Source organism: Sitodiplosis mosellana, unplaced genomic scaffold, assembly GCF_009176505.1.
Source record: "Sitodiplosis mosellana isolate CC-2019 unplaced genomic scaffold, AAFC_SMos_1.0 Smas_scaffold_21, whole genome shotgun sequence".
NCBI classification, from domain to species: Eukaryota; Metazoa; Arthropoda; class Insecta; order Diptera; family Cecidomyiidae; genus Sitodiplosis; species Sitodiplosis mosellana.
The window spans coordinates 458,944-486,070 of record NW_022595263.1 but is presented as its reverse complement, the minus strand read 5'-3'; the positions used below and the strand labels follow the sequence as shown (position 1 = coordinate 486,070).

General features: G+C 35.4%; 3 protein-coding genes across 5 annotated transcripts; 2 read left to right on the top strand and 1 right to left on the bottom strand.

Moving 5' to 3' along the window:
- Nucleotides 1–4,525: 4,525 nt before the first annotated feature.
- Nucleotides 4,526–5,779, bottom strand: LOC129568619 (cuticle protein-like). Its single transcript, XM_055446728.1, has 4 exons — nucleotides 5,623–5,779; nucleotides 5,326–5,532; nucleotides 5,134–5,251; nucleotides 4,526–5,056 (listed from the first exon to the last, which is right to left on the bottom strand). The coding sequence occupies exons 1-4, from the start codon at nucleotides 5,632–5,634 to the stop codon at nucleotides 4,758–4,760; spliced, it is 636 nt and encodes a 211-aa protein (XP_055302703.1). The 5' UTR covers nucleotides 5,635–5,779; the 3' UTR covers nucleotides 4,526–4,757.
- Nucleotides 5,780–9,706: 3,927 nt separating this feature from the next.
- Nucleotides 9,707–22,665, top strand: LOC129568618 (homeotic protein labial). Its single transcript, XM_055446727.1, has 4 exons — nucleotides 9,707–10,940; nucleotides 21,158–21,247; nucleotides 21,393–21,571; nucleotides 21,690–22,665. The coding sequence occupies exons 1-4, from the start codon at nucleotides 10,031–10,033 to the stop codon at nucleotides 21,858–21,860; spliced, it is 1,350 nt and encodes a 449-aa protein (XP_055302702.1). The 5' UTR covers nucleotides 9,707–10,030; the 3' UTR covers nucleotides 21,861–22,665.
- Nucleotides 22,666–23,680: 1,015 nt separating this feature from the next.
- On the top strand, nucleotides 23,681–26,739 carry LOC129568611 (cytochrome b5-related protein-like). Of its 3 annotated transcripts, none has more exons than XM_055446719.1 (6): nucleotides 23,681–23,790; nucleotides 24,690–24,797; nucleotides 25,061–25,187; nucleotides 25,276–25,485; nucleotides 25,549–26,150; nucleotides 26,284–26,739. In XM_055446719.1, the coding sequence occupies exons 2-6, from the start codon at nucleotides 24,712–24,714 to the stop codon at nucleotides 26,600–26,602; spliced, it is 1,344 nt and encodes a 447-aa protein (XP_055302694.1). In that variant the 5' UTR covers nucleotides 23,681–23,790; nucleotides 24,690–24,711; the 3' UTR covers nucleotides 26,603–26,739. The 3 variants fall into 3 exon arrangements, with proteins under 3 accessions (XP_055302694.1, XP_055302696.1, XP_055302695.1); XM_055446721.1 differs by lacking the exon at nucleotides 23,681–23,790 and adding an exon at nucleotides 23,832–24,012; XM_055446720.1 differs by lacking the exon at nucleotides 23,681–23,790 and adding an exon at nucleotides 24,029–24,572.
- The last annotated feature ends 388 nt before the right edge of the window (nucleotides 26,740–27,127 follow it).

The window sequence follows — 27,127 nt, the reverse complement described above, 5'->3', positions numbered from 1 at the left end:
GCAAAAATGTTGTTCTACGATTAATTTTCAAAAATTAGAAAGGAAGAAAATAACAATCATTTATAACTAATAATATTGAAGATGTGAAATCTTTAATATAAATCGATTGCAATATTTTTTGTTATTAGGTTTTAAGCGTTCATATAGAAATACTAGGCTTACGTCCTCCATTGAAAATATTCCATATTGTAAAAAATATATTCTTATGTATTGTTCAAATAGCAGTTTTGTAAATCTGGCGATTTCATTTATTATTACATTACATGAAAAGCCACCTTTTAATCGGTTAAAAACTACCCAATTTCGTGGTTTGAATTAAAAAAAATAACAATTGAATTCCCATGATGATGACATAGTTGCTGTTGGCTCCTTGTGTGTTCCAGAATTTGATTCCATGGTTATTTATTATGCATTTATGAAGGCGTTAATTCCCGAGTGAGATTGGGTGAAAATTTGAAACTGTATTTCGTCGATGTGGTTTGTTCAAAAACGTAGAAAAAAAATCGATGTCGTCGGTGATATTTGATGTATTTTCAATTGAAGAATTTCCTTTCGATGACAACAATATGTCCCAGCCCGAAAGAATTTCAATGCATCCAATCAATGTAGAATTTTTTCTTTCGCTCGATCCATTACGAAAATTGTGTATGAAAATCTTCACTTTTTCGTGTATGCACGTAACGTGCGGACTGCGTGTTGTTTGATGACAGCACCGAACAAAAAAGATGTGATTATGAGCAAAGAAAACCTCGCTGAAAACGTTGAGTGAATGGAAAATGGCAAAAGTATCAGCTTGTGACCATTTTTTCTGTGCATTAGTTGTGCTTCGGTGATGAAATTCACCAGAAGTGAGATAAAAATATGCCCGTCCAATGAATGGCTATGTGTATTACCTCGTCACACTGAGCGTGTGTGTTGTGTACTTTTTGCTCGATGGTGATCAATCTTAAATTTTCACCGGTATTGTCAAAATCAATGTACAAATTTCTAATGTTATTATTATTATTTTTTTCGGATAGAATGTCCTACTGCAAAAACGAGCATATGCGTGCAAATTCAAGTTACTTTTTCCACACTCCACGACCAGGAGAAAGAAATAGGTAAAATTGTGGTAGCTAAATATTTTAAATGTGATACACAATTTTTCCATTTCGTGATTACCATCAACATCGCATCTCATGCATATTGAATACAATGATGGTGGTACGAAGTGTATCTGAATTTCGATCACTGTTATTATTTAATATTTATAAACGTGTTTGTCCTGGCGAAAAAAGTATTTACAAACTGCGAATGGCTTCCATTTGAAAAAGAAAAAAAATGTTTTAAAAGTTTAATGCAAGCTACTGAAGAGCATAATAGTTCAATTCGAGATGCTGCAAAGATGTAGAAGCGTGAAAGCGACAATAAAAAAATGAAAACATATATATGTAATTCCGCTGTTTCGTGGCAGACACACGAAGCGATAGAATGGAATGAAGACCAATAGAGCCGAACGAAAAATGTGAATGTGCGAGTGTGCGTTGATTCAATTCCCTGTGCCACATTCAAAACGAAAAATCCCATATGTTTGAAAGCTGGACAGGCCGAAGATCGATCTATCTTTCTGTCACCTACAATATACATCTCCCCAGCTCACATATTGGATTCTGTAGAACTTTTTTTCATTTCTCTCTCTCTCTCTCTCTCTCTCTCTCTCTCTCTCTCGTACATGGGAGAATCGAGAAAGTACAAGCACACAATGGAACATTTCTTCTTTCTGTTGCTCTGCTTTTTTCTTTTCTCTGACGCAGACCATTTTCTGTCTACGCTTCATATAATTCCTACAACAATTGAAACGATGGATGAACGTAACTCGGATGCGAATACATTTAGATTGGGAAAATGTATTTATTAACCATGTTCATGTGTAAATATCTTTGTTTGGACGGTTGTACATTTTCGTTCGGTTGGCTCGTTGGCTCGTTGGCACATGAAATGTCATCTGGATTTGTGTCCAAGAATATATACAAACATAGCAAAAGGGGGCATTCATACGCTTCCTCCTTCACAGTGCTCTTTTGTATTTTCATTGAAGAAAAACGTGTTAAAAATGTGAAGACGAATAAATAATTCCAACTTTTCCGGGCCGTTCACATGCATTTTGTTCGCTCCAGATACGTTTCCATCCTACATTTAAATGTCATTTGAAGAAATTGCTCTGAGACGCAATGCTCTTAAATCAAGGCCGAAGGTAAATCGGTTCAATTTATTGTTTCATTAATTTTAACTGGTCAAATATCCAGTTTTTCGAGCTTGAGATATGCATATTTCATGCGTCCAAGTGACGGTGGGCCGTACGCATACTGATTACCGCGTCGGTGTCATTGCTCTAAATTTTACTACACATTTTTATATGTGCGATACACTCGCCTCATTAAATATCACACCAGCATGGCCAGATATTGCATCAGATCCAATTCAGACCAATAATATTACGTATGTGATTCGAATGAATACTGAACCGAATCTATTTCGATTACAGACACACGACACAAAGTCTCTTTAAATGAATTCCGTCGTGTCTCGGATCAAAATCAATAAAATATCCGAATTTATTGCATGGCGAAAGTTTTTATGGCGTTGTAGGCGTTCGATCTATCTATAGTTCACCTGTAAATCGCGTTACTTAGCTAAAGTCCTTTTTCGGTTCAATTTTATCGAATTGGGTGCAGTTAGAGAAGTTGGCCAATTTCAATGGTACAAAAGTTTTACTAATTAGTATCTTTCATACGCACACGCAATTATTGCGGATTAAAACTCGCTCATGAAAGACTAAATGCTTGGCTTAATCTTATTCAATCACTCGACTCATCAAAAAGTGGTTAAAAATATCTCAAATCGCCTTCGAACTGTTTTCTGCTTACTCGATTGCATATTTTTAAAATCATGATTTGAGGAATAGAAAAGAGTAAAAAGAGAAAAACGAAACAGTTATTTAACAGCTACATTAAAGCATTCATTAGCTGTTCGGCTTTATTGCAATTTCGCATTCAGATTATAATTGAAATGAATTCATGAGCAGCAACTTGTTCACCAGTCTTTCGTCGACTGGATTATGACGTACATCACGTATGTCATTCCATTGAAATTGAAAAATTATACCAAAATCGAATGATAAACAGAGTGGCACATTCATTTATTAAGCAGATGCATCGCCGATGTTAAATTACTTCATCATCGTTGATATTGGAAATGATAAACGGTTCCAAGTGCAATCGAAATGAATGAAAACGCCTTCGGCATTTTTGCCACCGCACGCTTCGACACAGTCGCTTCGAAGAAAAAGAATTCGCCGCCGAAATGCAGCGTGTGATGAATGTCACAGCAATCAAAACTAAATGTCATCTTTATTAAAATTGTATTTAAGTGCGAAATTATTGTATTTATGGTTGGAATCATCGAAAAACGAGAAGTTGAGTGCTCGTAATGGCATCGCATAATGGCACCACAGAACGTTTCCATCGCATAACGATATACTTAAAATTCATTCCCAATCACTTATTGATTGCTCATGCTCATTCAATGTGCAAAAAGTCACATATATTTAATTCTTTGCTTGTCGCATTTTCAACGCTTGGCTTCTGTGCGATTACATACGCGCCAGAGATATTAAGCCGCGTCACGTTCAACTGAAGAATAGTGAAAGTTGTTCTTTGTGGAACGTTCGCCTGAACTTGATCTCGAATGCGGAATGCGCAACAACGCGGTAGTTTACGCAAAGCGACGCCGTTTGTCTGCCATCAAATTGGTGGTATAACAACGCCAATTGGCACAAATACCGATTTTATTTTAATTTTCCTCATTCACATTCTGTCGACAGTTTTTTTATCGGCTTGCATTTAGCCATTGTTTTTAAACGATTTACTCGTGATAATCACTTTGTTTTTCTCTTCTTCTCTCCTCATTCGAATAATGCTTCGCCTTGAGATTAATGGTTTTTCGAATTTATTTTGTTCCATTTTTTCATGCTCATGGTTCGTGCGGTGTAAGTAGTATAGCCGAAATGATCAGCTGACATTCTGGTATCATGTAATAAATGACATTGATTCAATTGGGTCGCTCGATTTTAATACCTTGTTCCACGGGATAGTTATTATTTTGTAGGTCAGTTACGTTCTGAAAAACAGGTTTTGAGCAAAACCACAAGATCGATCCTTTCGACTCCAGTATTTAACAATTTTCTTTTCAGTTGCCGCCAGCATATTTTTTTTGACTTAGAGTAATACCAATGATACACACAGAGAAAAATGGTTCAGATTCTTGGTACAATGGATTTTTTTAGTAGGAAAAAGACTAAGAAAAAACGAAAATTAAGATATCTAAGACAAAATTTATTTTTTCAGACAAAATTTGTATGGAAGAAAATAAATTTTGTTCAAGATATCTTAATTTTGGATTTTTTTAACGAAAAAAAATCCATTGTACCAAAAATCTGAACCATTCTTCCCTGTATGTATGATTGAAATGAATGAAACAAACAAAATTTGAATTTTCGCTCGATTTTTATCTAAGGTTTATTTCAAATGTTTTCGAAAAACTTAATAATTTCACAAAATATTATAATGCAAAATAAAAAAAACATTCATCATCACTCATTCAGTCCATTTCAGAACGGAAAAATTCGTTCATGGTTTTCGTTCGCTTCGACATGTAGACAAAATGCCATTTTGTATGTGTGTGCTTGTATTGGCTGGGTTCCTTAGAAGATGGTAAACTTAATGGTAAGCAGCTTTAGCATACAATGGAGCTTGAACCAATTGTTGTTGGAGGACTGGTTGGGCAGCATAGGCAAGTGGTTGGGCTGGCAAAATGGTCTTGGATGCGAGGAGTGGTTGAGCTTGGTAGGCAATTGGTTGTGCTTGGTAGGCAAATGGTTGTGCTTGGTAGGCAAATGGCTGAGCTGGCAAAACGGTCTTGGCGGCGATGACTGCTGGTTGGTGAGCGATTGGAGCAACGGCAACGGCTTTGGTGAGTGGTTCACGGTTTACAACGGCGTTGAATCCGTGGATTGGATCTGAATAAAAAACCAAACAATTATTATTTCATACTGAAGAAAAGACTTTGGAAAATCAGTTTGGTAATGGGCATTACCGGCTGTATAATCAACAATACGGCGGAAACCATCGGCATCAACCACGGTGTATTGTCCTTGAACGACATCTCCTGAGCGAGTTTCTTGTTGGGTCTTTGCATCACCGGTCAATGAATCCTATTAAATGAAGTTTACGATTTAAAACCAACTCAAAATTTAAGGAAACGAGTAAAAGGTGTTAGAGAACTCACATGAATATCGTAGCTGTAGCTGTATTGTGGGTTTGGATCGTATTCATCGTCATGTTTGGCAAGAACTGGGGTTGCGATTTGTTGAAGAACTGGAGCTGGTTGAACGTAACGTTGTTGAATGATGGTGGCAGGTTGGTGAACAACAGCTGGAGCAGCGGGCAACAAGCCGGCGTTTGCAACTGCAATCAATACAGCGAATGCAACGAACTGAAAACAAAGAAACAAACAGTTGTCGATAAAATTCGATTTCAAACACTAAAACTTTAACTTTAACTGGATTTCTTCAATTTCAATTACTTTGAATGCCATTTTGTAGTTTTTTTTCAAGTGAACTCACTGAACAGTCAGAACTGAATGATTTTCTGAGCTGCCGGTCGAACTATTTATACCCAAAATTATAGCAATAAGCGGCTCGTAAGCGGCTCTGTAATTGAATTACACGCAACAATGCACATATGCAAAAATTACACGGCGTATTTTTAAAGCTATTCGTTTAAGTGAGCTGAAAACAAGGCGCAAGGCAATGTTGTTCGTTTGCATATGGCACGCATGTGTATACAAGCAACTCGCCGCAGAAATGCACAGCAACATGATGAAATGGTCTCGATCGACGTCGATCGTATCACATATCACACAAACAGAGGTCCAACACGCACATAAATGCGCGCGCAAACAATGATCACCTCCACAGCAGATCCGCATAGTCGAACCATGCTGTTAACGTGCACAAGAATTTCACGTGCGACATTCAATTCATTGAATTCAATATGCGGATGAAATTACGTGATCATTAAAAAACGGGTTATTTCACATAATATCGGCGCATTGTGTACCGCATACCATTTTTCTCTTTACCTTTCAGCAAAAGCACTACACCAAATTGGACAATACATAGATCAACGCGCGAGCCAATCACATGGTTATCACATCTGTTCGCCGATATGCCATTTATCACATTGGCATGAAACTGAAAGTCGCGTCTGCATTTTGTTCTTATTGCGCAACACATTTTGCGTGCATTTACATGAAAAACTAATTATATTAAATTAAGAGAATGAACGAGAAAAAATGAGATCGTTTCGAGCATAAAATGTATTCTGACCCAATTTGCAATTGTTGTACAACATTCTGTTTGTTTTGTTCTTCTTTAGTTTCGAAAATGCCAACAATTTGTAATGCTTTTCTTGGTTGCTTTTCAAGGTGCTTCAGCATGCTCAAAGCAAACGAAGATCTTGCGGTTAAAAATGGATATGGTTTCATCATTTCGAGTGCAATCGCTCGACTTCAATATAATCTCATTTATCATGGACTGATGCACCCGTTAAAAACCAGATCAAGTGATAAAAGTTCAAGTTCAAATCGGTAACATTAATTTATCGGCAATTCATTTAGGAGGATGACTTGAAATATTACTTTTACTTGCATATGATACCAGACTGGAGCCGACCATGGCATGGTTTAATTGTGTTACCATTCAAAATGTCCAAATCAATGTGGTTCAGTTCAAAATTCACTTTTTAACAAGATTATTAATTCATAATTAGGAGCACGGAGATCAGAACCGTTTACATTCGGTAGTTCCATCATCAACAAATCGTCATCCAAGCAGCTCATTTATCTTATTTGTCGCATTCGGTTAAGTGAAATTGGTGTGAAAGTCAATGAGAAACCACTTTGGCTTTGAACCTTGCGTCCTTGACGAAACGAAACTGCGAAGCAACCAGAACGCTTAGTCATATCGATCACTGAAATGTCTATGTTCGATGAATGCGCCTCAGGTAAATACATACCCGCTTGATTTACGAGGCTTATATTACGATGTTACGATTATGTCTTTCTAATAAGCAATGTCGATACTTACAAGCGTATGCTCAACGATTGATGCTTACTCAATGCTCAATTGCGGCTAATCTATTCGATCGTGTTTGTGCTTACCTCTTTCAATTTAAGGTTTTGGATGCATACGCCACTCGCAGACAACGAAGCTTAAGCGATGCAATGCGAGAGGCATAAAAAAAGAGACATTTGTGCTCATGCCGAGAAGAGCGCTACACGGATAACCAAAACTGTTTCCCAGTGGGGATTCTGTCAAATGAATACACATACCAATCATTTTGAATCGTCTGCATTTCTTTAGTTACTTTCTAAATTGTTTGCTTTATTGTTGCTATTTTTCCTCAAATTCACCTAAACCATTATCGATGACTTCCCAAAAGGATAAAAGGAAACATATTGTTTGAGGCACAGGAACAAATCGAAATGTCGATTAGAAACGTTTTGTACGGAAATTTGAGTGAAAGGTCTTCTTATTCCAGAATTTTTAGAATGAAATTCATTCGGTGAAATTAAATAGAAAATTGAAATAGAACTAAAGTTTTATATCATAAGGTGTCGTTTATATTTATTTGATCAAATTCTTAAACTTTATTATATAATATTAACGAAAATCCACAAAAGAAAATAAATAAAATGGAATATTCATCGATAAAAACATAGTATCGAATCAAATATAGGACGGATTATTATTTGTAATTAGTATTTTATCTTACGTTATTTTCGATGTTATCGCTCTGAAATAGAAATATCGAAATCATTGGAAGTAATGAACAAAGGATTCGTGGAAGTCAGTGTTCAGTTTGACAAGAACTAAACAGAATGTAATGAAGATGTTTACAGCATCAACCAAGAGGTAAGTGAATATAGATTTTTTGCGTTCGTTCATCGAATGGGCATGTGGTGAGACATTTCGAGATGATGGTATGATTGACAGACGAGGAACGAAGAAAAGAGAAGAAAAGGTAAAATAAAATATTATCAATTTTTTTTTCTGATGACAACAGGAAACCAATGTGCGATGTCGAATTCTTGGTATTGACTCGTTTTTTTTCTTTTCACTTACGTAAATGTGTCAACGTTCAATTATGGAGAATCGAATGTTAAATTGTACCTTTGCATATTATGAACTGTGTCCATGTTCCAGCATCACTTTTAGTATTTATCATTGAGTCTTGTCTTCTTCTTTCAAGACACATGAAATATTAGCCATCCCAAGAAATTATGAAGGAATAACAAAAATGAATTTCTTTTTCGCTTCAATCATACTTTCAGGTAATAAAGAGACAAAATGTGAAAGATCAACATTCACACTCCCCGGTGAGCGAAAACATATCCAAAACTATTGATATTTTGGTTGTCATTTTTTTTGCTTCATCTTTCGCTCTCTGCAAGTGGTTTGGTTTGACAGGAGAAAGGAAAAAGTCTGAATCGCACAATACATTCAAAAGTGACACTAAAGCCACAACAACCGTTGATTTCTTAATCCTTTTTATTCATGTTTTGTTGTTTACCCTATGTTTTCCTTCCAAAATTATCGACTTTAGCCATAATGTTTGTTTTCATATTTTTACCACAAACTCAGAATAATGCAAAAAATACAATTCATTGTTTAAATTTTCACTCGAAATCAAAATATTTGCTAATAAAAATATACGTGCCTCAAAATGGCAAACAAACTATTATCCATGCATAAGACTTTTCACACATTTTCATTTTGCATTTGCAAAACTACAGAATATAAATGACAAATTTGATTTGATATAAATGCGCTATGAAGTTAACAAAATTTGATTTCAATATTTCTCTTCGGTTTATTTTATTGGTGCAATTCGGATGCCGTAGCTCCGCCTCTTTGAGTACTCCGTCTCACGAAAAACAATTGTTTTGAACAGACTCACATCATCTCATTCTGGTCCACTTGAAACGATAACTCAATTCAACGATTTTTCCATGTGCGGACAGTGAGCAATATTAACTGAACACATATAGTCGTTTCGCTCTAACCAACACATGAACAATATATAAAGAAGAAGATGTATTTTTGAACCCTGGTGAAAAAATTGCCAAGTAGGTTTCGACTGGTTCGATACTGTACGATTCTCCTCACTTTGTCGGTCGTACTTTGTTCACGATTTGTGTTTTATGCATTTTTCTATTGGTGATTTCCGAATAAGTATTGACAAAATGGGTGTAAATGAATTGTTAGCAGCGAGGAAACAATAAAAAAATATTACCTCATTGACTACCAACTGGTTCCTGAAAACAGAAAATAGTCTCCAGATTCAAATCCATAATTCATTGCACTTATTCCAGACAATTCATACAAAAATCACCACACGCACACATTGTTGAATTCATTCAAACTTATTTATTTTCCACTTGGGCAGGAAGATAAGCACGAAACACTGCGCAGAGAGGCGGTGTTGTCAATGCGAATGGGACGGCAATATAGATTGAATCATTGTGCATGGACGAAAAAAGGTGTAAGAAAAGAGTGAAGCGATAGAAAATACGGTTTAGTTGCTTACAAAAAGTCGTAACAAGCTGAAGCGGTCAAACCACGAAACTAATAATCGCAGTATTATTGGGTGCTGAGGAACAGGCACACGTTTTTTCAAGCGATTAGGAAGTAGAAGTTTGCTAACACGGTTTTGAGAATTTCGTTTCGAGAACTTCAAGTTTTGTGTTAAAATGTAATATCTTATATTTTCCAAATATTTCATTCGAATTGAGTGAATTTTGTGAAGAAAAAATACATAGTTTGTTATTGCTTGAATTGAATTTCAATGCATCGAAGTGAAAAGTTCTGACTGTTGAAGAAAAAAATAATCCTGAAAATAAGTGAAGTGATTTGAAATCGTAAAAAAATATGATGGACATTGGAATGTACGGCAGTGATCATTATCAAGTTGGTGAAATGGCATCAACAAGTTCGGCATACAATTACTATCCAAACTATCACAATCACTCGCATTTGCATCATCATCATCATATGCATCACAATCCGACGGCCGAAATTTTGTCCGGTTTCTCTGCTCAAAGTCACGCACCAAATCAAACATCATCCGTAATCAATACGTCGAATCATTCGTTGACCATGTATCATCATGAGTATGGACTGTCAATGTCGAATAATGAGCACAATTTTTATGACACCGACAGCAATATGGTGCCACCGTATTATCAGAATCAATCGACATCAGGTGAACACCATGCACTCTCGTCTTCATCGCACCAAACGACGCCCACTTCAGCGTCTTCGTCAAGCAATGATGTTATGATAGAAGCGGCAACAACTCACATAATCAGTTCTGATAATGGATTAAGCTATACAAATTTAGACTACATGTACAGTTCGGGTCATTCGAATCCGTTATATTTACACCAGCCAGATGATAAATCTGCGATTGCTCATCAATACAATCATACACCTCCAGCTGCCAATCTTGAGAATAATCTGCATCCGCAACAACATTCGGCAATCAATTCACCCGTTTGGCAATCACAACATTCCGCTCCGCATTCGAATCATCCGCATCATGCGTCCGGATATTTGGAGAATCCAGTGAATGCTCATCAAATTGGTGTGGGTCAAGTCACATGCATACAGAATCAATCACCTTTGGGTGCTAGCCCAAATAGTATTCATCAGCGACCTCTGAACAATCGCGGCGAACAAACCACTTCTCAGCAAAACTCTCAAAATCAACCGCCGCACGGGCAAACCGTTCAAACCTACAAATGGATGCAAGTGAAACGGAACGTACCAAAACCACCAGGTATTTGTGATTTTCGTTATTTCATTTACTTACTTGTTCCTAATGAAAATAGAACTGAAAACATGAAAAATCATTAACACAGTGTTCGCACTCCATAAAATGCTAAGCTTTGATAAATGAACAGCAACTTTGATATCAGAATTCGAAATGTGTCGTTGAGAATAAAAATGGGATTAGCCGAAACCGCTCATTTACATGTGAATCATTTTTGTGTTCCTGGTAAGAGATAGAAGACATATGTCTGCTGCAATGTTTTAGAACATTTCAAGATCTTTATCTTTGCTTGAGATACTTGCCCCATATCTTGTACCAGAAACACAAAAATGATTCGTATAAAAACACGCGGTTTCGGCTAATCCCATTTTTATTCTCAACGACACAAATGTTGAACGATTATAGTACTCTCTGAATTTATTATGTACAAAAAAACAGTCTACTATAAAATCATCGTCTGGCTAATTATTTAAACGTCGTCATTTTGCGTAGCGCGTTTTTAATTTACCCAATTCGGTCCCATGAATTGCGTGCACGTCACGATTTCCCGATGTCACCTCATTCCTAACACAAATCCGACTCACATTATGGAACGCAACGCTCGGGACATTTAACCGACATACAAAACAGTGGAAATAATTAGCAATAGAAAAAAAATGTGCATGTAATGGTTGACACTTATTTCATTCACATTTCTTCGGGACTCTTTCCAAATGGCACGTTGATTCTTTGGCTGGCAAGAAATCAATATGAAAATCGGTGCTGCTACTTTGTTGCATTGTTTTGGCGTGTTCGTGATGATTTCTTTGAAAACAATCGGGCAAATTAGATGACCATTTTGTTATTGCGTGTGAAAATTATTTATGGATGCAACGAATCGAATTTGATCAAACCGAAAAAAGCAATTGATTCTTAAATGATTTGACCAATATGTAGGTTTTAATCATTAAACGTTAGTCCTATAAAGGGCATTTTTCAATTTTTTCATTGAGACTTTAAAAAACCGCATTGTTTTTGGTTCTAAATTTCAACCGAAATGTCCAAAATTCAGAAGATATATTATTTAAATTTCGTATTGAATTTCGTATTGTGCCAAATCTTAATTCACTTATTAGAAGCACAAGTTTCATATAACGGCCTAAATAGGTCATACACATCGTACAATGGTGCGATATTTTTCCCATTCGTTGCGTTGAACATGAAGAAAAACCCGCATAGGGTAATCATAATCTCGAAATAATCTAAAAATGTACCCCGCAAGTATAATTCAAGTCAAACGCATAAGCCGATAACACAGCCAACGAAAAGGAAACGTCGTGGCAGCGGTGGCCACATAACATTATGCAAAAAAGGAAAGCGTCAAGAAAGCTGAGTGCACATGAATTAATTTAACATGCGATACTACGTGTTTCGGTGTCGTTGTTGTGTGTGTTTGTAAACATTTGAATAATACTAATTTGCCTCAATTGTGAGCGTTTCTTTTTCGTGAGCACCAAAATAATGGTTGAATAAAAGTAAAATTGTACTTCAATTTCAAAGTGACAAAAAAATCAGCAACAACAAAAAAAAGACTGACTAAAATGAGTCATAATTTGGCTAAATAAATGTCTGCAATTTATTTGCCATTGAAAATAATAATTCGAGTGCAGACGAATAATTCAACAGGAAATAGAGTCAACTGTAATCACGATCGAATCCATGAAAATTGAAAAGCAAATGTACGGCGAGCGTAATGGCATCTGATTAATTGAAAGGTGATCGAAGCAACGTAAGATGTGATAAAAATCATCGACGGGCGACAATATTTGCTTAAGCTGGCTTTAATATGCTCCTTAACCGACGAAAATAACAAAAACAAAGGCACGAACGAACCGCTGGAAATATGGGAAAGAACGAAATGACATGCAAAAGAATCGAAACTTATTGAAAAGGATAAAATCATGAGTTGGAGCGCGAGCCGCTGCCAGTCAACTGGAGACGAGGCAAAAATGAGCATCATCTCGTAAAAACGAGTTTGTGCTTCTGTCAATTATTTTTTGATTTGAATCATTGTCGGATATGCCGACGGTTAATATTTTTTTTTCTGTCATAATTTTGTTTCTCTCGCGTTCTCCTTCACAACGCTTATGCTGCTCGAATGCAGTTCATGTGTTGATGTTTTTTTTTATTCATGTACACATATTTTGTGTCGTTCACAAAAACTCAAACAGAGAAAAAAACTCAAAAATCGAATAAGATCTGGTGTCCAACGGTTCATTCACACCGCCAATACGGAGAAAACAAAGAGAATACAGGAAAAAATTAATGAATAAATTTATTAATGCACATTCGTTAAAGATCTATTGACAGGCAAGTACGTAATAATTTAAAAATTTGAATACGATACATAGAGCTGCCGACAACAGCTCACATCATTTGCATATATCGGCCATTGTTTTTTTATGGTACGGCGATTAAGTGACTGAAATCGATGCTTCAATCGAACAAATAAAATAATTAATAACGAGAGATGCCGGTTAGTCAATCGGTTAGTCAGCTCGAAAAAAATTCTGCCATGAGATATTTGCTCAACGTCACACGTTCTTCTCCAGAATAGATTTTGTGAGATTGAGTTTTGTTCATAGGAATGCAAAGTCAATCGCAATAGCGGATGTAAGCATTTCCTTATCGACGTTCTTTATTCCCGCACTGAGAATGTATCAAACATCACTTTGGAATGATAAAATTATTATTGAAATTGATTCCGATGTCACTCCTTAAAATCCACTCGACGGTAAGTGTGCGAAGCAGTAAAAGGGCTACGAATACGAACGAAACGGAATGAAGAGGTATATTCAGTCGAACAAAATCTGATCATTATTTTGTGAAGTTTTTGAGCCACTGATTCGATATGACGTGCCCAGTGGTCAGTCGTCGATATCAGTTCATTTCATTTATTTATCGCATTCTTCAGTTTTCTGGTTGTGAATTACAACCATTCTCAGTGTTTTTTTCTCCACGTTCGAATTTCGATTTTAGTTTTAGACACGCATTAAATGAACAAATAATAACGACCAGAAATAATGTGCAACGGATATAATACGACTGTGAACAAGTTCACATGTAATTTTAATTTTAGTTGACATTCAACTCAAATCTGCATGCAAATGCGTGTACTTGGATATTGAGAAAACACTTCTTCATTACTGAATCCGATTTGAGAGGTGTAAATGTGATAAACATGGAAATTAAATTTAAAATCAATCCATTCCATTTTTTTCGGCCAAATAATTCGATATTTCAATCGAACAAGCGTCAACTCAATTATTTTCGGTCGTGCCACGTTTTAGCAAAATAAATTCCACGTTGAGAAAGTCTTATCTGAGTGAAGTAATGTCATCATCACTTTTTTTCAAAAATAAGTGCACTTCTCAACTAACATATATATTCCATATGTTTCAATGACTGTCTCCATTTTGATTTGATAGAAAAAAAATCAGACAATATTACAGTAGCCAAGTGAATATTTGAAAAAAAAAGTAACAATCAAATATTATTGACATTTGCCATCTAATCAGTATTCAAAGAGCTGAAATAACATGTTTTATCGATTTGATCAACGCCAGAAGTGCTGATAAACGAAATGAAAGCGTGTTTTTATTCGAAGCCGCTTTTTTAGATTGATAAAAAAAAAGTCTTGATAGTTGTCGACGTGATTTTCCAAGAATATTTCATCTCTGTTTTTGTGGTTTCCACCGCGACAAAGTGATTTTTTTTAAATCGAAGTTAGGTATCATCTTCTATTTTTATTGTGATGAGTAATAGAGTGAAATTTTGCGAATTTTGATGAAATTGACAATTTGCCAAATATGAATAGAAATTTATTCTTTCTTAAGGGTAAAATTGAGTCATCCCAATGGAGTAGCCGCACTCTCAGGCCGATCTGAATGTTTTTCCTATTTCCGTTGCATGCAAACAAGATTGTGATGAAAGGCTGACCCAGAGAATGGAGGCGAAAGTGGCTAATGTTGTTTTCATGTAATGTTATATGGCGTCGAGTCCCGATGTTTATTTTAAGACGACACTCGACTAAGAGAGCTCCGTTTCGACGTTCGATTTCACTGTAATGCACACAGACACTGAGCGTATCAGGTGTTTCAATAGAAAGAAAAACGAGACCAAACACATTTTTTTTCGTAAATCATGATCGGCGTCTGAGGCCCATATAAAAATTATCGTCACACATACAAATGCACACACAAACGATTCCAATTTCCCGTTCGACACGACGCCCGCACATCACACAATCATTATTATATAAACTATGATTTAATCTAAAAATGAAATGAGCGTGTTCGAGATATGATCGTGTAAAAATATTTAGGTAAATATTATGCAACGTGCATAGTAAATTGATATTGTTTGCACAGTGAAGATAGTGTGTTTCTCTATTTTGTCATTTAAATATTTGCTTTCAAGTAGAAACGCGCGACGTTGCCTGTTAATGCACATAAGCTGATAATGAAATAGTTGTGCGGTGTGCCGGTCGTCGTTTTGTTTGGCTAGCTCATGGCTCTTGGGATATATATCGTTTCGATCCGTATCGATTTAGACTAATTTCATGAAAATTGAGATTGAAATCTGTCAAGATCGGAAAATGCCACTTGAAATGAAAATTTTAAGAGCTCTAAAATAAATCCAATCCCAAACCCCAGGATATTTATTGATGCATTGTAGAATAAATGGCAATGGCAACATCGTTTCGACGACAACATTCTCTTTTTTCTCTTCATTCGTGGTGGTGCAAAATGCATGTCAAATGGTTGCTAGCCAGCCTACTTGAAACTGTTGAAAGGCCTACGAAACGTCTTCATTTTCTCACACCATTTATTTCATTCTCCGTTCCAGTTGAACCATACAAACCGCCTCGAATATTAGAAAGTATCTAAACGAAAGTCCTCGTTCAACGCATTTCTCCAATATGTTTGGTTCTCGTGCATCTGCGCCAAATTTCTATGCCATTCCTAATTCTCGTAATTCAGTCTGACATTTTGACGGATCACCAGAATATACAGAGAAAAAAATTCAACACACACAACACGCATTGAATTATAATAACAACAATGGCAACTACAGCGTGTGTCGATATTACAACTAAGACCGGGTATTCCATGTTTTGTTCATACAACAATTGTTTTTTGTACATAAAAGCTATGTGTATACTGTATATAGATGTTAACGTTAACGAATAAAACTGTATGTACTGAAAGATATTTTCGACCCGTCGATACTATCCTCATGAAATGACGCCGTTCCTACCAGGAATATTTTTCTGAAGGCACAAAATATGCTGTCCTACTAGTAGAGTCAAAACTGGAACCGAATCAAAGTTAAAATGAACATCATTCCGATTTTATGGATTCAGGACTACATTCTGATCTGTAGGTAAAAAAATTTCAATAAAGATAAACATTTTGAGGACGGTATATTCAAATATACATTGACATTTTTCTGACTTTCGACACATGACTATAAAAATCCATAGCATGAAATAAGAAGTCGCCAATTTCATTTCGGATCTCCCACATCGAATATTTTATGGATTTTGCATTTCAAAATAAACAACAGAATGATTGGAATATTTTGTCACATACCGGAAACGGTGCTTCAAAGCCATTCCAGCTATTCATGTTACTCATTCTTCAGTCACGCGCGAAATCCAACTGTGATGATCGCCAATCTTTTTTGTTCGAGGATAGCGCCAACATTCTTAACTTAATGAAGTGTGAAATGTTTTACATATTTCCTTCACAAAGGATCTATGACCGAGATCAGAGTCTTAAGTGACTTTTGATAGCAACAGATGAGCTTGAAAATCCGAAAGAGAGATGGGTAAAGCGTAAAGGAATAAGTGGCCGTTCTGCGAATTGTGTAGAAAAAATGGATTTTCTAATAATGGTGAGAATTTCAAGTTTTCAATCGATCTTAAACATTTAACAATGATAACAGCCATTTTGAGACAAAATAATATTGTTGAGCTTTGAATTAGTTCGTAGAATTGTTCTACTTCTTCGAATTTCCCACGCATTCTTGGTGGACAAAAAAGCCAACTTCAATCCAACAAATAATCGCTCAAAGGCGGACTTCAATCTGTCACACAAACTTTCAGCGCCACTTTTCTTTTTGTACAAGTTTTTATCTACTTTTTCTTTCGAAATTGCGCACAAACAGAATGATGTAAAAGTTTTTCGAGTCATGAGAACAAAACAAATTTCCGTTTGGCGATTACATCAACTCGAAATCGTGTACGGCATAATTTTTTGATGTTTAACTCTTCGTGTACCTCAGGGAACAAACACGAGAGAAAAAATACACGCAAAAACTCGGACTTGAAAAAACGTTGTGGGTATCCAATTTTAGGCAACTGAGCTCTTAACAAATCATAACATTTAATTGAATAAATAAAATGTGACAACGTTAATGAATGGATGAGAATATTCTTGGGACGTTATTTTTGGTCGGCCGAACTTTATGATTTTAGCTAAAGTAATTCTGATGTTGAGCTATTAAAATCGAAAATGCACAGCGCACACCTCTTGCAATTCAAATGAATAAATCACCAAATAGTTATGAATGTGAGGCAAAAGAAAATGGACAAGAAATAATTAAATAAAAGGTTATATATCTGGAGAATTGAAATGGAAATGCGAGTATCTAACATGGAAATTCCCTTTTCGAATTTACCGAATAATTTTAAATGAAAAACGATGTATTTTGGTACTATTGCGAAAATTGTGATTTCGTTCATTCATTGTGGCGTAGATGTCCGTAAACTCACATACGATATATCTATTCCTATTAATTCATTGCTTTTAATGTCACAATACAAACAAAACAAAAACAACACATCAAACCCATGTATGACAATTTAACATGTTTTGGATAACGGCCATCTTTATCAAGCCCAAGTGAAACATGGAAATCATATTTGGGCGCAATCGAATAACAAACCGACCAACAAAAAAGCAACGTTGCGAATGTTTGCTTGTGTTTGTGATTACACTTCGCAATACCCATAAATATAATGACTTAAGAGATTATTAACACTTGCCAATATCAATTCATCCATTATTGAGACGAACCGCTTGACGGCGCAGGTACTCGATTTGAATTCAATTGAGTACTTGTGCGTTATCATCACCATTCAATCTACAAATTAGTGACAGCCCATTGAATTTTGAAATAATTTTCCGTGCGCTTCTTCTCGCTGTCTTTGGCTTCGAATACCAGACGAACATTGAAATGGAATACAAAAAAGAAATCCGAATAATTGTCGTTTTATTTGTTTGTATTCGCTTCCGTAAAAGTGAAATCGATTTCAAACGCAAACAATGCAGAAGATAGAACATGATTTGACGCGTCGAGTGAAACCAATAGTCCTAATCAGTATATGTGATACTTGTCAATTTTCGGTAACATGTTCTGTGTCTGACCCTCAAAATTTTAACATAATTTGACTTTTTTGATGGCGATAAGAAAATTACTTGACAATTCTAAGCTTGATATTGACTTGAATTTGATGCAAAGATTACTTGATTTTCATTTTAAGTCTTTGGAAGCGTGGATAAAAAAAGAGAAACTTTCTCAAGTGAACATTCCCGTTGAAAACCATGAATAAAAAGTAAATCCTCCATTATTCATTCATCCCCAACACGTTTCTCTTTTTGCCAATACAAAAATATTCAAACAGAAAGAGGCGTGACACATTTTTTGCCGAGTTTTTCATTTTTTTTTTTTTCATTCTCAAGTTCTTCTCGCACAATTTTTCAGAAGACAAATTCGATTCATGTTTCATTGTTAATCGATGAAAGAGGCGATTTGAATTTTTCTCCATTTTTCATTTTGCCGACAGATCAGTTTCGAATAAACCTTTAAATGACAGATTTTACACATGTTCTTTGCCACGATACGATCAATCAAAATTGGAATTTTTGATGAATGAGCAAAAGACGACTCAAATTGTACTACTGTTAGAGCCAAGAGACATCAAAGGAATGTACACAACCATTTTATTACGGCGCTGTTATAATTTAATTTCGGACAGCCTTGTCTATGTCTACTTTTTTTCATTTGATTTATCAGCATGACTTACAAAAGCCGCGCCGCGCTCAGCTGATATTTTTCGATTGCTTCGATTAGATAGCGTCCTAAATTGTGAAATGCATATGGAGAAAAAAGTGCCGCAAAGGCATTGCTCTTTCGGTAGTTTATTTGTTTATAAAATGTTGCCTAATTTCTTCAAATATTCGAAAATCGGCGATGAAATATTGGAAAAACGTGAATCACGATTCCTAAAATTGAACAATACTCGAAGCAGATGAAATTTTTCAGAAGCAATATTCACTAATCCAAATAACTCGAAAGTATTGGCAGGGCAGTAATTTGTTATTGCAAGCTGCTGTATCATGCTTGTCAAAAATAACCAGTGGCCACTTCAAGCCCGTGTATAGTAAACAATGTCTGCTAAATAGTTTGCTAACTGTGATTCTAATCCGCTTAATGTATCACTTGTAGTTGAGGTGTAAATTAATTTCTCTAACATCATTCAACCCTTTATTTTATCGGGGAAATAATGACTGGACATTGGATCATTGGTCATTGTCATATGTTGTCGACACATGCATTCGTATTTCGCATCTTTCATGAAAGATGTTGATGCTATGCGAAGTAAACATTGTCTACTGCTAGACAACATGATGTGTGTCAACGTCTTTTGCGCCATTAATCAGCTTTTCTCGAGGTCATACTAAATTAAGTATGTTATCACAAGTAATGCTTTTATTGGCTTAATCAATTTGCTCTCCTCAGTTAGAATTTATTTTAGTTTAGAAATATTTTTATCGACTACCTCACATTGTCGGGAAGCGACTACCGAAAATACAAAAAAAAAATATTTACATTGAAATGCAAACGGTTTGTGATAAGTCAAGAAAATCAAAATGAAAGCAAATAAAACCTTTCAAATAAATTCTAAAGAGACAAAAATATTTATCTACACAGAAGTGGCTCCATTGGATAAATAATATCTTTTTGAAAACGATAATCTGGCGTTTAGAATAAGAGAAGTCGAAGTATTTAAATGAAAGGGTCCTCTTGTCTCTCAATCAAAATCCTGATTTCATGTCAAGTAATTGAGAGAGATTTCGAAAAAGGACTAATTACATCATTAAACCATAAAAGCAAAACAGGGGAAATGATTTACGGTGTTCACCACGCAAATTAAACCGAATCAAAGATACCATAAACCAACTGTTGATTACAAATTCATCAAATCCGTCGGAAGTGCTTAGTCAATTTGCGGAACATGCCTTTTGATATTAAAATTTGAATTTAATTACTCCAACCAGCCAAATTGATTACGCTACGGCAAACAACTTTGCTAAAGACTTTATGGCAGCTCATATCGAAAAATCTGCTACCACCGAGTAATAAAGTTAGATCATTATTTAATTGCCCAGTAAATAAAGCGACGGTAATTACATGATAACTTTACACCAAAACTTGAGCAAAGAATGAGTGATTGCTTTTAACTCAAAAGTATTCATACGATTTAAAATAGAAAGAAAAAAACCGAATTCTGCTAAAATTGAACATTCATTTCGATGTCGTGTCGATACATAGTAATTGGCTCTAAAAATATATCGACAAATAGAAAATTAATCCATAACAATGAGCAGCATATTCGATGACATTATGTAAATATGCAATCTTTGTGAATCATCAATCGCACAAGCGTTTGGTCTTCGTGTTGAACGCATTTAGGTGCAAGTGGTCGTACACGTACTGTGTCTACGTGGAAGAAATCGATATTGTTTCGTGATGGATTTTTTTGCCTTTTTTTTGTTTTTCTTTCAATTCCATCCAATTCGTGTTCACGTCACTCAAAACTCCTGATAAAATCATTACACGCTATTTCTGTTAAAATTTTGTGGTGATAACGTTTACGGGTCATAGTCATATGGTCGCATACGAAAGAGTTTTTACACTTGGAATGGAGTTGGGAAGACAGAACAAAAATACGGTGGTGGTTACATTCAATAACTGAATAATAATAGAAAATTAAGTCTGCAAATCAATTTTTATTTCACTTTTCTACGAAATGCCGTTGTATTTCTTGGAAATGACAATTGCCTTGTTTTTACCTCAAAATATGGGCGAATATTCAATGTTGATTCTTTTTGCAGCTACAAAATTAACGACGACACTACAGGAGTTTTCACTGAATAACCATCAAATGGATGCGGCCTGTCGCGTTTTGCCGAATTCGCTATTAGGTAAATTGATTTGGTTTTATTGCTTTTAATTTCGACACTTATGAAATACTGTTAGAAAGTCTATGAAAATCCACGAAAAGGAATGCATTGAAAAGATAGATGAACTACGAACTTCGTTCCATTAACCATATTTCAATTTCCATAGGTCTCTCCACGGCATCAGTAAACAATTCATTATTGTTGAACAACAACAACAATTCGGCTCGAACGAATTTTACAAATAAGCAATTAACGGAATTAGAAAAAGAATTTCACTTCAACAAATATCTGACAAGAGCGCGACGCATCGAAATAGCAAACGCACTGAATTTGAACGAAACACAAGTAAGGGCAATTGTACTTCATTTTGGTTTTAATTAGGCGTAAATTGTTTTAAATTGTATTTGTCGCCCGATTCGAAAGGCCGTTCAATGAATGTAAATTGGGTTTGTTTTCATTTTAGGTTAAAATATGGTTCCAAAACCGTCGAATGAAGCAAAAGAAACGCATCAAAGAAGGCCTAATACCAGCCGAACCGTTGAACCAATCACCAACCAATTCATCGCAAACCATGACTAACGAATCACATCTACCCGGCAGCAGCGAAAACAGTCGAGATTCAAATCAACCATAATTACAATTGTATCATTTCGAAAATGCATATATATATTCCAATCGTTCACCATTTGAAAAGGAATAAACCATAGAAAAAGAGAGTGGAAAGCAAAAATTGAGCATAAGAAATTCAACTGAACGACTTTTTATAGAATTTTATTGTATTTATTTAGTTGAAGTTGATGCAAAGCCAAAGTTAGATAATAAATGTTGATAAGAAAAACGCGCGCAAGCCAGCTTTTACGCTTGGATACGTTCGATCCCAGTAGTAGACGTTAATTCATAAATTACAAGTAGAATATTAATTTATATTTCACACATTATGACGTGTTTCAAACAATATTTGTGGAGGTCTATCGTTCTGTCATTCGCATGTAACTTTAACGAGAGCAAAAAAAATGTTTCTTAATTTTCATTTTTGATTCACGACTTTGTCCAGAACAATGAACGTACTTACAAATTCGAATACATAGAATAATTGCATCGAGTGGAAGTTTTCTTCTTCTACTATGAGTAATGTATTTCGGCACCTAATTTCAACTTATCATACAATGTTGTGTTTCTAACGAGTTATTTGTGAATCGGGCGGAGAACTTCAAACGACAGATAACAGAATAATCCATCAGACTATTATTAACGACTATTAGAGAGAGGAAAAAAATAAACAAACGAAAAGATAGGTTTTAAAGTATGATTATAACTGTACATATTTCAAAATCAGTTAATGAAGTAAATACAACTTCAAACCATTCTCCTTAAGTTAGACATAAGAACACTCATTTTGAATTTTCTTCTCAGGGATATCGAAAATAAATCAAATAAATGCAAGCCACAACCATTTTTCATTTTATTTAACTGCTAACAATAATTGCGGAATGGCCGTTTCATTTATGGTTTCCACTTTGAATGGCATACTTTTAGTATGAGGTAAGCTATTCAAAACACGCAAACCTGTGAAAAAAAGAGAAGGAAAATACATTCGCATGCGAATTTTGTGCACCATATGAATTTGTAGGTTGATCTTTGAACAAATGTGGATAATTCTATGCATAATCCTCATTTCGAAGTTTAAAATTGTCAAAGCTTTTGTAGAAATAAAAGTTGGCATCTCCATCCATCGAACAGTGTTATAGAACATTGGGTTAAAGCTTCAGCTAGTTTACCGCTGAATATATAGATGGCTCCAAAATCATATTTTACGAAGGAGTTCTTTTTTTGTTTTAAATGCACATATTTTTATTTTATGTTTGATGACTCCAAAGTGGTATTCTGAGCGCACACGTGAACAAGGCATTTGAACAATGAACAGAGCTCAATCTATTTCCACATACAAACATTTGTATTTTTCAATAAATACAGTTTTCATAATATTCACTATTTATTGCTTTAACATCCTAAACTATTCACAAATAAATGCAGTAACACTTTTGATTATAACGGCGAACATGTTACCATGATTGGCCTATCGACTTCAGCTGAGAATTGACAGTTAGAAAACCAGAATGATAATCACCGTTTGAGAATGAAGTAGAAAGGCGACGAGGAAATACGATGAGTGTGAAATAATGCGCTTTTTGTGTACTCATACATGCAAATTGAAAGGGTCAGCAGTAAATATCAACATTCAACGGCGAATATTAAACATCGAACATTGTATTTACCTCGCGTCTCGACTGCTCGGTAATCGTAACCGCAACCACAAACACATCAACGATGCAGAATGCTATACTTTTTCTACGTTTACGCATCGTTTTTCTTTCACTTCGTTCGTTACTACGTACATTTAGTGTGAGTGTAGATATTGATGTACGTTCGCATCAACATGACTACAGTCGATAGAGGCTATCAAAAGTGGGCGCTCATGTTGACCGTATGATCAGTTGTGTTGCGAATTTGTTCATCGTCGGACCCATCAGCTCGTGAAAACAACATCGGACGCATGTTTACTAGTAAGTTCGGAATGATCATTTGGTGGAATATGTTCCAGTTTTATTATCAAAGTTAACCTGATAAGAAAGAGTTTCGCTATTGTTTTCAATGGTGTTGAATAATTTTGTATAAATTCAAATCGACACTCGACTTTCGACTGCAATTCGTATTATTTGGTTTTTAATAACAGAAGCTGATTTAATGGAATTTTCAATCGACTGTGTTCTAGCGAAGAGTTAAAGGTTAAGACAGTGTTCTGACAGCCGTGTTATGCCTAACGAATGAGGAAAGCACGAATATGTGTAATAATCATGGCTACGGAAAAGTTCATGAACCGACATGGAAGAATTATCGTTTTAGTGACTCATTGCTTTTTACGACCTCAATGATTTGTTTGTCGAGTTTAAGGAAGTGGTGCACGACGGAAAACATAGCATTTTTGCACTTATCTGCGAAGTATGCATTTTCAAAAAGAATTTGCTGTACTATGTGATAAACAAGAGCAACAAACATTTTGAACACAATGCATCAAGTGATATAAACGGTCGATGAGCTTCTTTATGAAGGCTTTGTCGCCTAGTATTCATTCTTATAACAAGGCTTTGTCATTTTTAAGGTCTAGTTCAAAGTACTCAGCACTGTCACGCTCAAGTGAATTCACTCGCATACATAAAAGGAGGAGTAACATCTGTTCACTAACCTGAACGGGGTCTCGTGTTGAAATGCAAAAAGTCATTCTGAAATATTTGAAAATATCTTGCAGTTTGTTGTTTTCATTTCAGCTTTCCAGTTTTAATTGGTGGTTTGCAAAAATTGAATTGTTCAGAATAACAACAAAATATTGCTATAAAAATTCTATTTTTAGGCCTGTTTTTCAGAAACTCTGACGTGAGTTATGCATATTTCAATCTAATTACAGGTGAACCCAGAACCTCAATATAATGACGACAGAGAAACGATTCTCGCAAATTGCTCATAATTATCCATCATTCCAAGAGATCAATCCGGTGAAACTGAACGCATACAAGTAAGACAATTCAATATTGTTCATTTACTCATTAAATTGTAGATAGCTGAAAACATGTAATTCAAAACTTGTGCATAACTAGAATATTAAAATTTAATAGAGAGAATGTTTTTTTCCTATTGAATTTGATAACAAAATGTATTTCAAGGTCAAACCGGTCATTTGCTGAATATGTTTTTTGCTATTTTTTATGCTATTATTAAAAATGAAAATGCTGATATCTGTGAAATGAGTTTATAGTGATTAACAATTGCGTTCTACAGATGGATGCAAAGTAGGCAACAAGATGATAATGCTGAGGGATTGTGGCGGGTACATGATACTCTGTATGACCTGACCGAATTTATTAATTGGCATCCCGGTGGCGCCGACTGGATCAAGCTGACAAAAGTAATGTTTGCCAAATTTATTACATGAGTCAATCAGTTAATTAGTTTCCGGTTTTTATTTTCATGGATTTTGCATCTGGCATTTCCAGGGGACGGACATAACAGAAGCATTTGAGGTACACCACATCAACTATGCCAAAGCCGAACATTTGTTACAAGATTATCGTGTTCGTGATGCCAAACTTCCAAGAAACTTCAAATTCACTTTCAAAGAAACTGGTTTTTATCGGACACTAAGACGTCGCGTTGCTAAAAAGCTGAAAACATTGAATGTTAAACAAGCCGAATTGATGACGAAAGTATGAGCTATTTTTATTCGCTAGAAAGAAACGTTGAACTAAAATTTACCCATTTGCAAACAGGTTATCATTGACGTGCTGTTGGCTGTAACTTTTTTAACATCGATACTCAGCGCCAAATTTGACAACAGATACATAATGGCACTCTCTGCCCTTTGCATGTGCTACACGGTCATTTCTGCGCACAATTTCTTCCATCGGCGGGATAATTTCCGAATGTTCTACTTTAACTTGTCGTTTTACAACTACCGAGAATGGCGTATCAGTCATGCAATGTCGCACCATTTGTATCCAAACTCGATACACGATCTGGAGGTTACACTGTTCGAACCGGTTTTATGTTGGATACCAAGCCAAGTGAAGACGCTCGGACAACGTTTTGCTTCGTGGATTTATTCACCAATCATCTACATGTTCATTATGCTCGATCAACTCGTGAAACGTATAGTTTTTTCATTCACAACCAAAACGAATTTATTCCAAATCAATGATTTGGTGCCCTTGGCCGTACCGCTTGCGATGCTCATTTTCGGCAACCCAAATCCATTCACCGTTTTCAAAATGTGGTTACAAATTATCTTGGCTAATAGCTTTATCTTTCATCTGATCGGATTGAATGCCGGACACCATCACCCTGATTTGGTACACGATGGCGATAAAATTCGGTTCGTTTTTCGCAACAAATGCTCTTTTTTTTATTAAATCAATGCTGAATTATGACAGACGATACTTTTCAACATCAAATCCGATCATAGCGACATTCTTTGTTGAATAATATTTGGTTGTTTTTAATTACAGAGAGGATTTGGACTGGGGAATCTACTCAATGGACACAATAATGGATAACTCAGATCTGAGAAAGCATCATTTCCTTGCTTTAACCCATTTCGGTCACCATGCACTTCATCATCTCTTCCCCACTGTCGATCATGGCATTCTATCCAGTTTGTATCCAGTCTTGTTTGAAACAATGGACGAATTTGAAGTCGAACTCGAAGCTTATCCATGGTATCACCATGTATACGGCCAATTACGACAACTAGCACGGAATACTCCCAAAACATTCGATTCATTGGAAAAATTGCGGCGCAAACAAATCCAGAAAAAAATCGATTAGTTGTGCAAAATGTATTGATAGATAGTTTACATTTTGAAAAAGGTGACAACGTGATATTTTTGTATATTTCTGTTTTGATTAATTGACATTTCTGTAGAAATCATGTCACTGTAAATAAAGATAATAATCAAAAAATAGACTGTGTTGCAAATGAAATACTTACTGTTCAAGTGGCTATAATTAAAAACACGACACGGGAACGAGGCTACTATGCTTGAATAATAACAGCATTGCATATCGTCACGGCTGCAATAAAACTGTGACTGGAATCTCTGAATTACTTGGTTTAAAACAAATTGGTACTTTTCGCAATTTTTTTCTTCATTCATATAGAAAACGCGTGATGTTATCGTCAAATAAGCTTATCATACAATAAATATATTGTATACAATGGATTGGCTACTTTAGGTGAAATTTATCACCGGATTCATTTCATAGCTCACAGTTCGCCGGAAACAACAATACTTACGTTTGAAACTTAAAAAAAAATTAGCAAAACTGTAAACATTATCAAATCTTTAAATG